The 17278-nt window shown below is 40.8% G+C and overlaps 1 protein-coding gene across 2 annotated transcripts in view; it reads left to right on the top strand.

Annotated features, from left to right (window-relative positions):
• The window catches only part of TTC7A (tetratricopeptide repeat domain 7A), a 172215-nt gene that overhangs the window by 353 nt on the left and 154584 nt on the right, over positions 1-17278 (top strand). The window contains exons 2-3 of one of the 2 annotated variants that reach the window (XM_041413546.1): positions 2438-2601; positions 4138-4306. In XM_041413546.1, the coding sequence (XP_041269480.1) occupies positions 2438-2601; positions 4138-4306 (333 nt within the window). Of the gene's footprint in view, positions 1-2437; positions 2602-4137; positions 4307-5005; positions 5063-17278 lie in introns of those variants that run through there. The other variant, XM_041413547.1, reaches the window with a different exon arrangement.

Consider the following 17278-nt stretch of genomic DNA (forward strand, 5'->3'; position numbering starts at 1 on the left):
CCCTGCCGCCGCCCGGTCTCGGCAGCCCCGTGCCGGTGGGCTGGCGTGGGCGGGAGCTGCGGCCGCCCCGGCTTGCGGGGCGTCGTTTGCCGTCCCGTGCCCGCGTCCCGGCTCCGCAGCGGGAGGGAAGGAGGGATGAGTGCGAGAGGCGGCGGGAGCTCAGGAAGCGGCGCTCGGGAAGATCACGCTGCGCTTCCTATTCGTGTCAGCGCTGCCGAGCCCGCCGGGCAGCGAGGGGCGGCTGCCGGGCGCTCGGGATGCCGCCCGCCGCGGTCAGCGCCGGGGCGCAGGTGGGCTGCCCGGCTCCGAGCCCGCCCTGGCCGCAGCCGGCCCGACTGGGCTGCGGCCGGGCTGCCCCCGTTTGGGAAGGTCTCTTCAGCTTCTCGATATGTGTCACGCTGGTTCCCTCCTGCCCTGTTCTTGGATAGATGGCCCTGTGTTCCGTGTCTCCGTTTGCGAGGGGCACTGCTTTACTCAAAGGCTTTCACATGTAAAACAGGTTTCATAAATAGCAAGTATATTAGTATATTTTTCCCTCTCTTGCAACACACTGATTTGCTGCCTTTTTTTTTTTTTAATGCAATCTTTTGTAACGAGTGAGGCAGCATAACTCAGTCTGAGGTCAGCGAGTAAGCTGTGAACAGGACCCGCGGTAGTGGTACAAAGGGTTCTGCCACTGAAGTCAGAAGAGCTACTTCTGGGAATAAACCCCCTTCTTTAGGGGATCATGTCCAGAATATGGCCCTAGCGTTGAAGCTTTTTGGGATTCTTTAAACTGCACTGTGAGAACCATGATGGGAGAGATGTTGGTAGTTTAATTCATGTTTATTTTTGAGGCTTTCCTAGTGTTTACATGATACAGATTGAACCCTGTGCTGAGAATCGTATGGCCAACCTTTGAACTTTAGTCAGGTTTCAGCTGTGTTTTCCCAGGTGCAGAGATCACCATGAACTTTGGGAGCATTAGCAGTTGAAGAGTTCGCAGTAGTTTCTTCCCTTGTAATTAAGAGGTATAACAACAGTACAATTGCTGTAAAAACATGATTTGCTAATTTGCTGCTATGTCATCATAACTTGCTAGTTACGAAAGAGTAATGCTTTGTTACTGCTATAGAACTTCTTTCAGCAGGTTTTGTGCTTCTAGAAATGATTGTGTGTTTGGATGGGATTTTTTAAATTTGCTTTGTGAGGTTTTGTGTATTTATTTCTTAATTGTCTTTGATCTTACCTAATTCCTTAAGTTTGAGTGAGAGGTTAATGACTACCTGAAAGCACTTTAGTGTGTAGAAATGATTGCATGCAAGTTTGGGTGGGAAATATACTTGAAGTCTTACACTTTCCCATTTTATGTACCTGTACTTTGTTTAGTTGCAGACCTGCAAATGAGCAGGAAGAGCTATGGTTATAATTTGATATGTAGCTGAACACTTAAGTTACAACAACAAAAAAGTCTAAACCACCACAGTTATTATATGCTGTATGTGGTGGTATATAGGTAGAAAGTGGGCATAAGGTGTCTCCTGGGCTGAAAATACAGGAATAGGTACACTGCTGCATTCCACTCATTCTCAAATTTCGGACTTTGAAACATGGCATATATATGCCATGTACATGGAGTGTAGGGCTGGGCTCTTTGGTATTCAAAGATTTCCTTACCTGGCTTGACCCACTAGTCTGCTGATGGAGGTACTGTTGTTATAGATGAAGGAACTGCAGAAATGGGCCTGTCATGTAAGAACTCTGAGTACTCTGGCAGATGAAACTTTTTTTTCAGCACGAGTGCCACATTGCACGATGCTTCATCCTGTATCTGTTGCTGCTACCTGTGTTTGAGAGTCTCTTTTGTGGAACTTTGACCAGGGATGGATTTTAATGTAGAAAGAGTTTTACGTGGCATGTTAATTACAGCAGAGGATCAGTCCTTGTGTGCCTTTAGTAATGGATGTGTGGAACCTGTATAATTTATATTTTTTATTTTTTTTCTGTATACTTTCAGGAAAATTGTTGAAGTTTTTGATGCAATTACTTCTCTGTAGTCTAAAGCATTCAGATCATGCTAATACCTTTGTAAATAAAAAGCATGCACTGAAATGTTTGCAGAGTTTGTTCTTATATTTTTGAAAATGAGTTTTGTGATGAAAATTCTTAACTGTTATATTAGTCACAATGTAAGAAGGAATGGTGCTGCCAAAATTAAAGGATTAAGGAGGGAAAATCTTCAAGTTACAACAAAGTGTTGTTTCATTTTTCCATACAAAGCATACTGTTTCCACTAGATAAAAGTTAATGGAACTTTTTTTTTATCTACGAGTTCTTCCTTATCCCCTCATTTGAGTTTGTTGTCTGTCTCAAAGGTGTGTTGTTTTGTTTTTGTAATTCTGTTTATCATCAGTATGGCAGTAAGCAATGTTTCTTGTTGGTTGGTGTGTGCTTTCAGAGGACCATGGGAGTTTGCTGCTTGCAGAGGCTCTGCTGGAGGAATGTTTGAAGGAAAATTTTGCCAAACTGAAGGACTCCATTCCACTGTCAGAGAAGAGTGAGCCCAAACTGAGTGAAGCTAAACAGTATCTGACCAATATCTTGAGCAGAGGGAAGCTAAGAGTAAGTGAGCTCTATCATCATAATTCCTGCCAACTGGTTGTTTTTTTCATATGATTATTAGTCTCCTACAAGGTGTGGGTGTTGCCTGTTCGTGTCTATGGATATACAGTGCTGTATTGTAGGTGATACTAAGAGACTGATAATTCCCCTAGGCAGGATTTTATGTTGTGAGACTTGCTTTTTCATATGCAAAAAAATTATGTCCTACAAGGGCATATCCCATTTCTTTTTTTTTTTTTTTAATTGGAAAGAAGCAGGATGAATGCTTAGATTTGCTCTCGGGTAGTGGAGTGTGGCCACATAAGGTGCTGTCAGGCCAGCACAGTGGAGTGACCTCCTGCTGCTCCAGATCTGAGGGAATTTTGCACAGCTGGTAGCTCCTGATTGGAGAAAAATGTGCTGCAAGCTGCTGTCAGGATCTTAGGATTCTGTTGGGAGGACTGTAGCCTAGCACTGCCTTTGGTGTCTATTAGAGAAGTAATGCTTTTATTTTGTTTTGTGATCTGGGTGTGTGGCCAGTAGCTGCTTGTCGACTCAGTTGCTGAGCTTCTGCAGAGCAGGAGGGTTTTAACACTCTGTTTTGATGGCTGCTGCTGCATTGGTGTCCTTTGACACACAGTTGCATAACTGTGTTTAGATGTAAATGAATTGCAACAATCTGTTCTAGACTTGTATTACTTTTGGTCCTGAAACTGCCAGGCTAGTTTAGTTAGGTTGGAAATGTACATTGTACTTTCACCATGCTAATTTCCAATGAGCAAGGTCAGCCTATTTAGAGCATAAAATGGAGAGAGTAAGGAAGAGAGGTCTGTCCAACCCTCTTTATAGTTTAGCCCATTAACAGTCAGAACTACTGAATTCTTCCAGTTCCTTGTGTTTAGCTTGGCTGCGTGAATTGGCATTACAGTTTCTTTAGCTACTGATGCAGTATTGACCCTGTGTTGGTTGCATGTATTTAAAAAATGGGTATGAAGGCTTAGGAACCTTTTCATGCTTTCCAGAGGGTCTGAACAGATGTGTTTTACTGAGGTTCTGTTACATACATTTTCAATCCTTAAACAAAATGAATCTTAGAAATAGCAGGTGTGCCTTCTGTTTTTTCACTGTTGTGTGAAAATTCTTTGACAACTAAAGAAAATTAGGGAGTTTTCTCACTCTTTAGTTAAATATACGGAGGAGAGGGGAGCCCTGGTCTAAAAAGTGATGTTTACTGTCTAGTTTAAAAGCAGGGGCTTTTCTTAGTGTGTGTGTGTGTAGGTAATTCTGATAGTGCCAGCCTTTTGTGCACTCTTTGTGGCTGCTGAATCGGTAAGAGCAAGTCAGCTGAGACCAAAGAGTTGGCTTACAAAACTGTGTTTCAAAATTGAGCTCCGAAGTGGTTGCCTGACCTTCATTGGCTACTGCTCTCATGAGCCTAGCCTTTGCAGTTGTGAGAGGAAAGCAGTCTGAAGCTGCCGAATTTGCTGTGGAGTACTTCATTCTTCCTGTCTGGTATTTCACCCTGTAAACACTTTTTCTCCCTCTGCTCCATTTCAGCCGAAGTATATGACAGAAGCTATGCTGATCCTAGGAAAGCTTCATTATGTGGAGGGATGCTACAGAGATGCTATCAGCATGTATGCCAAAGCAGGAATTGATGACCTTTCAACCAAAGATGAACCTCTGTACATGCTGCGTTTGATAACTGAAGCCTTTGTTATTAAAGGTAAAGGATCGTGTATGTGTATTTGAAATACACTGGTTTTAGGTTGAAGCTATTTCTCCAAATGGTTTGGTTGGAGCAGGATTAGGGCAAAGATGTAATGGTCTATGTAGTTCAAACTTAAAGGCATTATGGAGTCTTAGTCCATGGTTTTTAAACTTGTCTGGCTTTTAAAGAAAAGCTTGAAATTGGAAATCTTGTGGTAACTCTTGGCTGTAAGTCAGTGACATGCTTGAGCTTGTGTGTCCATTTTGGGAACATCTAAATTAAGCCCTTGGCTGAATTGGGGCCTATGCTTTCTGTCAGAAAGAGTTCATCTACTTGTACTTGTCAGTGATTTCTGTGAATTAAACAACAACGATGTCTCCAAGTTTTAAACTTTGGACTAACGGAATATGTGCTTTCAAAGCAGGTAGTATATTTTTGCAATGCATGTCACACAGTATCAGACCTTATGTACAAACAGGAATCTCTCCTCCCCCTTGTAACTCTATAGACATTGCACTGTTTGAGAGATTCTAGTTAAAACTACCTCTGTGGGTAGTGAATTTGCATTTCCTGTTTGAATGGGGGAAAGACCCTTGTCAGTTTTTGACTTGGGGGGAGAAAAAGATCAGTAATCTTCTCCTTCATTTGCTTTCGGTTCCTTTATAAATGTTGCTGAAGTACTGCTACCTATCTACTGCTTTCTACTCTTTTCAGCATGTCCACCAGCTAATTAGGTGAATGAGAACTCTGATGATCAGATACCTTCAACTGGTATGTAAAAGAGTGAAACCAAATCAACCCAAAATACTGTTTGACTGGGCTGCTAGTATTACTGATAATAATTTGAGTCATTCTGCTTTTTTTGAAACCCTGTTTGTGCTGCTTTGCTTGCTTTGATTTTTGTTTCTTGTGGTACTGATCAAATCTGCTTCATTAATGAGCTTTTGTGGAGCAGGACTAATTTACTTGTACCTCACACTGACGCTTGCATGGCGCAGAGGAGCAAGTAGTTGCCTGTGTGTTCTCAGCTGTGTATTTGAGAGCAACTCCTGGTGCATTCCAGAGTCTGAAGGAGATGCATTGTCCTTATTGGGAACCAGATGCACTGTCCTTCTTGGGAACCACCCTTGGTGAGGTGTGAGTGGAAACTGATGGAATAACCCTGTTGTTACAAGACCCCCTTGTATTGTGTTGATTACCTAACTTACATATGAAGATGTTGGAGGCGTTTGCCTCAGAGCATCAGGCAATGGTTTTGGTTTCTTTCCCCATGTGGTTTAACATGGAATGTAAATACTGTGTTGCCCCTGTAAACCATATGCAGTCTCTGCCATTGCAGAGAAACCTCTGTGCTGTTATGATTCCACAGTCTTTATCCTCCATGATGATTATTTTCATATAAGCTAAGATATTAAGAGTGTAGTAAATCACTCAGTATTCTATCAAAGTTGCTGGCAGAAAAAAGTCCAGCAGGGTGGAGCTTGTCCAGCTGAGTTTGGAGAGGGCACTCACTGCTGCAGGATCACTGTTCCCTCATGCCATGTTCCCTAAGCTGCTCTTATGTTAGCACTTTGTGTAGGTAGCTATAGCAATAGCAGTGTAGACTTAAATTTTCATTTTAAAATGTGTGTCCAGGCTGCTTCTGCAGGGCAAATAACAATATGGAGTTGAATTATTTAAAATTCATTGATACTTTGTGCCGTAGATTTTTCTTATTCCCCTTTTTAATTCGGTATCTCTCCAGAAATTATATTAATTCATACTATATTACTGTCTTTGTTGAACTATTGGTTGTTTATGCACTCTGAAGCCTTCTTTAAAAATACTCTTGAATATTGCTCATAGTAAAATTTTTGCAGGGGCCATTTAGGCAGATATCCAGAAAAGCCACAGTCCTGTCTATTTCAAGGCAAAAGTTAGGTTCCCCACTCAATTTGTTGTTCATATTTTCAGAAATGGGAGAAAGCCGTTGGTTTAATAGAATATCCCTGTTCATCCAGCATTAGTTAAAAGCAGCAGAACTTTGTATCACCTCATAGTGGGAAATTGGAACTGCCTCAGTTTTGTGTAGATAATACTGCTGAGTTATGCCTGTATGCAGAATGGCAGCACAGGCACTCAGGCACTCAGGATTAGGCTGGGAAGGTCATGGAACGAAGAACAGTCAGATAAAAGGCTTATTTTTTAATGTTGACACCTGTCCTTTTAACATTGGAAATGAACAAAGATGTAACAAGAAACATGTGGGATACAGTGGGAGGAGTTGTACAGAAAAAACCCATTGTAATAATCCAGCAAAAACAAGTTTCCTTCCTTAGAGCACCTTTTAACCTCTGCAACACTGAAGGGTGTTGAACTAGATCTCTAGGGGTTCACAGCATGTAGTGGGTTCATATAATGGTAAGAGGCAGTATGGATTTGTACCCTTATGTTTGGGTTGAAGAAGCTGAGCAGGGAAAAAATTTCTTGCTTGTCTTCTCGCTAAACTTCCACACAAGGCGAGTTTCAAGAAGTAAGCTTAAGTTCTTTATCAGTATGAGGGCTTGTGCTGTTGACAAGTCACAGGAGAAATGGCAGAGAGCAAAATTCTCCAGTGTCTCATCTGACTGCTGCTTCCTGTTCTGTTTCTAAATCCCTGCATTGTGAGGAGACAAGTTTTGTGGGTGCTGTGAGTGGAGCTCTGACAATGGTTTGATTTTCCATTATGACTAATTTTAACCTCTCTGGTTAGTTAATAGGTGGTTGGTTTGTAACTTGTCTGCTTCCTCCCCATCCTCCATGAAGTCCAGTCCCTCCTTAAAATTTTACTTCTGCTCAGTTCATATTACTGCTGGTAGTCTGATGCAAGCAGCTGTGTGTTGCATAAACTCGTACTGAGTTTATGCAACTTTGCATCTAATTCAGTTGGGACACACTGTGGCTTTGTTACCTGTTGGTGTCCACTTGAAACGGCAAGCAAAAAAGACTTCAGAACAAACTGTGTAGCTGTTAGAGCCCACTGGTTTTCCTCTGTGCTTGCTGCAGAAACTCTGCAGATATCCCTCTGTTCAAAAGGAATAAGTCTTCCTGGTAGTTGGTTAGGCTATACCTAACCCTTACAAAGCACTGTGTAGCTCTAGCCAGGGCTTCAGCATAGCTAAGCTCCAAGAAAGAGGCTTCTATGATGTGGCAATGTTTGCTGTGCTGCTGAGAGCAGGAGGAGAGCTGCTTTAACTGAGGCAGGCTGTTGGTGGTGGGAGTCAGGCAGGGCTCGTGTGTTCTGTGAGTCTTGTCTTTCTAATGACTGAGAGGGGTTTTACCTTGTGGGCAGGGATGTGTCAGAGCTGCTGCAAGGTGAGTCAGCCCTGTGCTGAGGGGCTCCCTGTGTCTTTCAGGCCAGGCGCTGGACTTCTCTGCCTGGTGTGGGGTAGCCTGGAGGTAGCTACCTATCTATATTTGTGCAGCAATGCCAGAGGATTGCACATGGTATCTAGTTTCTAAATGGATTTCTAGGGAGTTAAAGCTGTAGAAGTCCCACTGCCTGTTTTTCTCCTTTTCACCCAGTCCATCCTGTAATTTTTGTAATTTAGTAATTTTTGTGTTATTGTTGGCTATTTGGCAACTCAGGGTGAGTTTAGTTTGTGCAGCTTCAGTCTGAACTCTCTGTAGAGTCAGAAGTTCTGGGTGTTCTGGGGTGATTAACCTCTTCAAATGGCATCTGACGCAGTTGATGTGAATGGTGGTGTACAATACAGCTTCTTCTCTGGTAACTGTGAGAGGACTGTAGACTAAGTTGAGATTGATCTTTTGTAATTTTGTTTCTAAATGGTTTTGTTCTTTAGATTTTGGGGTTTTTTAACTTCAGAAAAGATGTCCATTTTGTCAAAAAGCTGCAATGTGAGCTTGGTCTTTTTAGATCTTCAGAAAGATGTGGAAGAGAACAAGGTGATAATATGCCTGTAAGAAGCCTTGGTCTTGTCTGTGTTTTATTGTAACAAATCCAACCACCGGTCATATCTACGAGGAAATGCGACTGTGTTAGTGCAGTGGTTCAGAGATATCTACATTTTGTTCTTGGATCCATTTTAGTAATTTAAAGATGCTTAAGATCTGTGGTGTGACACTTTCGAAAAACCAAAGATAAAGTCTTGAGACAAACATTGCTGGATTAAGCCACTGATCTTTGGAGCTCTCCTAAGATCTGTGAGTGATATTTCTGAAAGCAAAACCTTGAAATTATCACGTGGCGGTTTTTCCTGAGTTCAATAATGATAAACAGACTGGAACCTGCTTCCAGTGTCCTGGGTTCAGCACATCTTGTTTTGGATTATTTTGTGTTTGTTCAGTCTTAGAAAAAATTGCTGAGCTTACGTGTGTTCCTGTTTCTCTTGTGGTTGTATCTTTTAAAAATTCAGTGGTGATGAGATCTGTATACTTTGATTTATATTGTTCTGCTTTCTCCCCATGTGAAGTGATTGTCTTGGGTTTCTAATACTGGAAGTGGTTGTTTGGAGATTCTGGTGGAGTTCTGAAAGGAGAATGGTAATATCACACAGAGATAAACAGAAAACCTGACCTTTTACTCAGCAGGTTTGAAAACTATTTGCTTGGTTTTACTCATGGTTTTAAATTGACCAAGTGAAGCCTCAAAATTTGAATAAACGGTTTTAAACCTCTTAGTGATTGTTAATTAGTTTCCTATTTTGTGGACTTGTACTACTGTTAAAAACAGTAGGTTTGCATATAGTAAATGGAAGCTTGGTGTTAAAGTTGTTCATTCTAGCTAATCAGAGGATGTATCACACACTTCTTTATATATTTAATTGGAATTTTTAATTTTGACATTTGCTTGTGTGTCATACATTTTTCTAATATGGTTTTTTACATGATGAATAATTTCCTAGGTGAGATTTGTATTCAGTTGCTTTTGTTTAAAAATTAGAATAAAATGTAGAGTTAAAGATAGCTTTATTGCAAAGCTGTGTTCTCGTAAATCTACTTTTCCCTCCTCTCTAAAGAATTTGATTAAGAATTTTCAGTTCAATAAATGAATTTATTTAACTCAGTGTTTCTGATAAGCTGATAAATTTCTTGTCATGTGTACATTTTTTAAAAATCATAGATTAAAATGGGAAAAATAAGCTTTCCTGTTCGTTTTTATTTCATTCATTGTTGGTTCATTGAACGAAATGATACAGAGAATGGAAAGGGAGAAAGGTAAGGTTTGGGTTTTGTTCGTTTTTTTTTTTTTTTTTTTTTATTTTTTTGTTTGTTTGTTTTTGTTTGGTTTTTTTCCTATTTTGTGCTCTTTGGCTCTTTGCAAGAAGAAGGCTATGTTAAAGGCTATTCCAGTGCTCCATCAAACTCTTATTTCAGATCCTAAGCTACTGACTTTTCTAGTTAATTACTTTACTAAATGCTACCAATCCCATAGTGCAAGGATATATTCCACTCAAGTAACATTAATGGGTTATTGTGTGTTATTGTCTTAACTTATGCAGCCTTACTTTTAATTAGAGTTTCCTGTTAGCTTCTCTAGAATGAGATTTTTGTCCACTTAGTTTTTCGTAAGTGAGATAATAATATTGTTGATGAAACTGTGGAGTGTTCTGGAATACAGACTGTGTGGGATGATTTTGAGTACCAGTAGTTTGAGCAATTTCGAATACAGATCAATTGAGTTTGGAAACATATAGTTTTGTAGGGAATTATGAAATAATTTAGTTCATAAGCTTATTTTGAAAGTGAATTTACACTTCTAACTTCTTTTTGCCAGAAGTATTTTTAATTCAGGTTTTTATAACCCTCTTGGTGGACTGTGCATGCACTTTCTGAGTCTATCCCTCATTTCAGAGGGCATAGCACTTTTCAGGATGCCTTCTCCTTTTTGCAGACAGTGTTTGGAGTACTGTTCAACTTCTTGTATGCCAAAAACCCCCTCCCAGTGGTTATACATACTCTTGTGCTTGAGATTTTTACTACAGGATAATTTTTAAGAGCTTTTGAAGTTCCTTAAGAAAAATTTGCTGTAATACCTAAAAACAGATGACATATGTGTGTATCATACTATGTAAGAACATACCTTGTCTACTCGACGGAGACAAGTGCAGGAAATGGATTAATGGAAGGTTGAAGACATTTTTTCCATGTTCAACTAAGTAGTTTGCTCTATATTCTCTCTAGGCACTAATGGAGAAAAGTGACAGCATGTTGTAATAGCCCATGTCAAGATAAAGATGTTCCATTTCTGTATTGTTGTTTAGGAGCCACATGGCTGCAAGGAAAGTACTCAAATTTGCGAGTAGCAAAAGTAGAGGGAGATCAGATCTTCTTCACCTCCTTCCAGCACAGCTGGCCCCACCCTCCCTAGAAGCTGAGTTTTCATCCTGCCTGCATTGCTATTCCTGTCTGACCTGAGGGCAGTCAGGGGAAAAAATCCTGAGCCTGAATTTTCCTCTCTGTGTTTCTCCATTAATTTCAGTGTCAAGTATCGTGTTGCTTAGGCAGTGGTGACATTATGGGATATGTACTGTAGGCTTTTACTTGAAAGTCTAAATCCTCTATACTTTAATAATCCCATTTAAACCAGAAGGGTTGTTACTTTATTATGTTGTGACCACCCAGGGGTCCCAATTCACTGCTGTCTGGAACCTGCCCACCTTGGAAGTGATGATGCTGACTGAGGCACTTGAGTTCATTGAAGTATTGTGAAGGGTATCTAGAACCTTCCTTCTTTAGGAAGGTTAAGACAACACCACTGTTTTTCATTGGCTTTAGCAAAGCCTGTTGATCATGAAGAGCCAGCATTATACTGGGCACAAAGCTGAGATGAGAAGAGCATAGGTTTGGGTGATGGTTCAGGGGAAAGTTACCTAAAACTTTGATTTCACTTTTTTTCATATGCAGATGCAGCTTTTCAGTGATAATGGGCTTCATGAGGATGATGAACACTTGCCAGCATGCAACTGTTAACCTCCATGCTGCTTTTGAGATGATATATATGCTTGCAGTTCTCTGTCACTTAACTGCTGTTCCTCTACTAGCAGCTCCTTCGTGAGGTTACTTTTGTCAGTAATTTCAACTGCTGATGCGACTAAGTAGAACTTAGTGGGGCACAGTAGAAGAGAGGAATTTGTATTGGGTTTTTGTTTTGGGGTGGATTTTTTTTATTGTGGTTTTTTTTGTGTGTGTATGGGGTTTTTTTGGTTTTTTGTATGTGTTGTTTTGTTTGGTTTTTTCTTTTTTAAGGATCTGGCGGGGCAGGGCATGAATTCCTTTGTTGGAATCCTCTCATGACTACAAAAGGTTGAGATTTGTCTCTCTGAGAACTGAGATCTGTGCGACATGTGACCCATTAAACAGAACCTAAATAATAAAATTAGTTTCTCTGCCTGGCCATTAGAAAAATTGAGTCCCAACCAAAAGGATGCATGATACAACAGGACATTAAAATTAAAAGAAGACATTTTGTTGGCGGAACTTGTTTTCACTTTTGCTTGGCAAAAGAGACATCTTTTAAATGTTAATCCACATGAGAGGGAGAAAGAGAGAGACTTTTTTCTATACCTGGTATGCACTTCAAAGTGCTGGTTATCACAATTCTGACAGCAAGACAGGAAGCATGCTGTTAATTCATGCTGGCATCAGAGTAGCTGTCTGATAGGCAAAAGCCCCACTTTGTAGATGTTGATGTCTTGATAAAAGCACCTAGTATTAGTATGTTTTATTTGGGGTTTCAGAAAAGCATTTTTAAGAGTGTGCCTTTGTGCCACTGCTTTCCTGCTTGGGTGTGAAAGAGTTGCCAAGCCCAGCCTTGGTGTTCTTGGTGCACTTTTAGGCTTTTCTGTTGCGCTCCATGAGCTTTTCTCTGCTGCTGGATCCGATGGCTTACCGTTCCAGAAGTAGTTTGCACTTCTAGCACAGCTATGCACAAATGCAGCATGAATGTTTACTTTAGACTTTCAATGAGTTAGATGCAGGCCACTAAATGCAGATTACTGAAATTTGGGAAGTAGAAAAAGGGAATAACTTCTGGTTCCTTTTGTTAATGTGACTTGGTTTCTGCAATGTTAAAGTTTAGTTATTCTGCTTCCTTCCCCATACACAGTTGTAGGTGGTGATTGCACACATGCATAAAACCTTCTCCGCCTTCTGCACTATGACTTAGTTCTCTAAAGCTGTGGGGTTAGCAGCATCAGGCAGTGGAAGAATATTTGCCCATGCTTTTCTGAGGAAATGGAGCAATGTTTGTAGGGTTCAATGAAACAACATGCTACGCTTATTTTCACTAGAAGAGAAGGAATACAAACATTCTCACAGATGGCCTAAGCTAGAGGTAGCTTTTAGATGGCTGCGATGATGGTGTCGTGCTGAGGCTGTGTTGTGTAGAATGGTATGTGTCCAGTGGCTATGGGAAGATTCCCATGTGGTGGTGTGCCCTGGAGTAAGCTTCATATGTCTCTGACTGTCTTTCAAGTGACTGGGCAACAAGCCTGTTAGTCCTCTGTCCATTCTAGTAACTTTAAGTAGAATTGTGTTGAGTGCTTGATACAAATCAGCATAGTCAAATATGAATTAGCCTTCCTTTCTCTCCCTTCTTCTCCCCAAATACACACAGAATCATTTAGATTGGAAAAGACCTGTAAGATCATGAAGTGCAACCATTAACCCAGCACTGCCGAATCTAGTAATAAACCATGTCCCTAAAGCACTACATCTACACATCTTTGAAATCCCTCCAGAGATGGTTTCTCCTGGGCCACCTGTTCCATTGCCTGACTGCTTTTTCAGTGAATAAATTTTTCCTTGTAGTCAATTGAGACCTGTCCTGGTGCAACTTGAGGCCATTTTCTCTTGTCCTATTACTTGGTATTTTGTAGAAGAGACTGATCCCCACCTTGCTATACCCTCCTTTCAGGTAATTGTAGAGAGATTCCTTTTCTCTAGGCTAAGCACCCCCAGTTCCCTCAGCTGCTCCTCACAGGACTTATACTTCAGACCATTCACCAGTTCTGTTGCCCTTCTCTGTACATGCTCCAGCACCTCAAGGTCTTTTTTGTAGTGAGGTGCCAAAAAAATTGGAAACAGGATTCTAGAGCTAGTCTGATTCAGTGACTCTACAGCTAGAAGAGAACTTTCTTGCTGGTGAAGCTGCTTAACTGTAGTGCAGATGAACTCAGGCTGAGTAAATTCCAGTCCTTGGTCATCAGTACCATCTCCTCTCCCTTGTACCCCTTCAACTTAGCATTTTTTCTCTTCTGCTTCTTCCTGTTGTTGTTTGACCAGGGAACAAGAGTAATTTCCGCAGTATGCCGTGACAGTTTATAGATGTGGATGGTGTTGACAAAGTCTTTAGATGTGGGGCTGTCAGAGATTGCTGGTCACCTCTGTGTTTGCTGTGCCTCAGAGCATTGCTCCAGTAGATGTATCTTGATGTCACAGAATGGAGGTGGCCCCTTATACCAACCAGGACAATCAGTATGTTATGGCAGTGGCCCCCAAAGTGGTGCATGTGCCCCAGAGGCTGAGCAAGATGATTTACTGTAGTACAGAAGAAAATACTATAACTTATTTTTTTGTTAAAAAATCCACCAGCAAAAAAACAAAAACAAAAACCTCACATTGAAATAAATCTTCAGTATTTTATTGAAAGTGGTTCCCTGACTTAGTTCAGAGGGTCTTGTGTCATGTAGAGCTTACAAAAGTGTCTTACAAAACAGGATGTTTCACACTGTAGAAGGGCATCCTCACTATTTCACTCACTTTCATATGCTGAAGCTCAGTTGTGCCTACTTAAGTGGATTTTGTGTAGTATATTGTTTAGTTTTAATTAAACTAACCCTTACGAAATAAATATGTAGCTTAAAGATTCCCTCAAAAACCTGTGGATTTCAGGTAATACTAGAAATAGGAGCACAAGTGAATCATAAGAATGTCAGCGCTTACATTATTAGCATGAGCTCTTCAGTTGGGTAAAAGCAGTGACAATTGGATTGGATCTAATCAGTGAAGTCTAATGACACTCAATTAAGTACTTAAATTTTTAGAAGCCTCTCTTGAGCTTTCTTATGTAAAAGCAAAATGTGAAAAAAAGATACCATTGGGGAAACACTGTTCTGCCTGCTGTGGAAAAATGGCTGAAGTAATGAAAAAAACCTGTATGGCAGCAAACTAAAATGCTTTTCTTTGAAAGAGACACAGAAGACATTGCCAAAGACTTGAAAAAACAGGTATTAGAAGAAATTGGGCGGTGTGGGAGGCTTGGTGTGTAGTAGCATGGAAGTATAAATGTTTCTAACATATTTCATCTTCAAGAACTTGCCACATTCTGGTTCAATAATGAAATACATTAAGAACTGCTTAGGAGCACAGTTTGGCCCAGAAATGCACAAAGTGCTGTAGAATGGCATCTATCAAATGGCATTTGAGGTTGATTTTATTATGACAAGAGTTAAATAGAATCTGGTTTGTAATAAGATGGGAATGACCATGAAAATCTGTACACAGCACAGCTCGGTGGTTATTTCATGGCAAAATGGTTAAAATAGTTGTCAAACTTAAAGGTGACTTACTGCCTTTTTGCTTTTACAAAAAGTCAAATGTTCTAAATTTGCAGGGCTTTTCTCTGCTGATAGGTAGCTGCCAGTAGCATGTTATCTAGCAGGTATTTTTGAAAAAATAAACACATAAATATATACTAAATAGTTTGTGAAGCAATGTCTGTATGTAGCTATATGCATATATTGAGTATGCCTGCTCATGTTTTTTTCTTAGTATGATAAAGGAATTTTGGAGACCACTGTATTACAGGTTAAAGCAAAGATTAAAAGACATGCCATGGAGGTTAAGAACAGCCAGTTGAGCAGGTCTGGATATGCACCAAAGAGTTAGTGTCTGTGGATTAAAGCTGCTGATTCCTGCTAGGCATAGGGTATGCGATGTGATGCAGAGCCTATGCAGTATTGATTGAGGGCAGGGCACTGAGGTTGCGTCTCAGGGGAGTGCTTGCTGCCTTCGGGCTTCACAGCCACTTGATCAAAAAGCTGTCCTAATTTTAGCAATAAACTTGAGCTGTACTTACAAGTCTAACCAGATAGAGTTCCTGCTTTGAAAATAATTGGAGTAACATTGGTTTACTGCATCTAGTGGGAAAGTGGGGAGAAGGAGGTCTTTAGTTCTGCATTGATGCAACTGAGCAGCTTTCACAGGTTGCTTAAATTTCAAGCTTTTTTCCCAGTTTATAGTTAGAAAGGTCTTCAGATAATTGTACATGGGGCTACTGGAATTTTCTGCTTTTTTACCTTTGAGACTTTTATATGAAAGATACCTCGAGAATGTTACAGATTGCCAGAAATTTACAATAATCCTGTATAATAGGAAGCAGCAAAGAATGCAGCTTTCTTGAACAGCAAAACTTGTCTCTGTCCCCACCTTTCATGGGCTGCAGTATGAATCAATGTGTTCAAAATCAAGGGCTTCTAGGTCTTTCTTCCCCTTCTTCTATTTCCATTGCAAATAAGTCCTGCTGAAAAAAGTCATAGCTTAGTTGCTGGGGAGGAAAGTGTCTAGACCAGGTTTTGAATTATTTAAACTGCTGTGGATTGTGGCAGAAATAATGCATGGTGCTGGGTCTTGCCTGTGTCTAACTAATCCCAACTGCTGCTTGTTGAGGTTTGGGCTATTTTGCTTTCCAAGACACTAATGGAATAGGTTAATTGGGGACTGTGCTCTTAAGTTCAAACCTTAGCTGGCAGGGCACACTGTTTGTAATACCATCTCTAGAGTGGTTTGGTTGTGCTTTTGAATTTTGTCTCTGAAAAGTGTTTGGTATTCTGATGAATGTTGATTAGTCAGCATGCACGTGTATATGTTTGAAGTCTTAAAAGTAGTCTTGTTTCAATGCTAATTAATTTCCTAGAGCGACATTTCTGAACTAGACTGAAGGCCACAGGGTAGAAGTGAAGTGCATCCTCTGCTTGGGGACAGTGACCTGGAATGACCTGGCATTCTGCAGGATGGGAATGTGCACACAACAAGTTTCCTTGTAGCAGCTGTTGCCATGCAGTATCGTCATGCATGGCTTACCTCAAGACAAATTACTTACCTTCCTGTACATAGAGTAAACCTATTGCATGCACTTATGTTAGCATCACACTGTCTTCTGGCCAGGCTGGCCTGTTTGTGTGGCCCAGGAGCACAGACAGGGGAACCTTGCTCTGCAGACTGGGGCTGTTGGCAGGGCTGTAAGTTCCACACTAAGGTGTCTTTTGCTTCATGTTGCCATAGGTGTGTTCAGCACATAGCACTGGGATGCAACACGTGAGTTTGGGTTCATGTTCTTCATGCTGTTGCTTTTCTTTGATCTCTTCTTCAGCTTGCCAGGTAGCTCTGATGCTCCTGAGCCATGGGATTTTAGCAGCTGCAGGGTAGCACTGTTGGTGAAAATGATAACCCCTAATTCTTGCACCTATTCCCTGGTTGTCTAAATACATCCAAGTATAGGAAGCTTGAAATCAGTGTAAAAAGGAAAGGATTGGTACATTGTTCAGACTTGGAAGGAGGAGAGCTGCTGTTTGGTGAGCTGGTTTACGAACCATAGGAAATAAAGCCACCTTAATCTCCTCCCTAGTCCATGTGCAGTTTCCATCTGTGCACTGAGGCTTTCAAGACCAAGCTGGGTAACAACTTGAGCTGGCCGTTTTTTGTGTAGCGAGTCAGACCATGTACCTTCAAGGATTCCTTCCATCATGAATTTTCATCCCATTTATGTTGCTGAGACTCTGATACCGCATGCCCATGTGCACATAGATGTTCCAGTTCTGGTAATAATATCACCTCATAGCATTAGAGCTATATGTTATCAGTGTCTTCCCTTGGCAAGGAACGACTGAGATGAAAGTGGAAATACGCCTTCATAAAATTTCCCCTTTCAGATTTCTGTATTTGAAGCAGTGCATTTCAACTTAAGGAGGAGATTACTTCAGTGGTACATCTTACAAACCTTACAGA

This window comes from Onychostruthus taczanowskii, unplaced genomic scaffold (assembly GCF_017590055.1).
Source record: "Onychostruthus taczanowskii isolate IOZ18803 unplaced genomic scaffold, ASM1759005v1 scaffold42, whole genome shotgun sequence".
Classification (NCBI taxonomy): Eukaryota; Metazoa; Chordata; class Aves; order Passeriformes; family Passeridae; genus Onychostruthus; species Onychostruthus taczanowskii.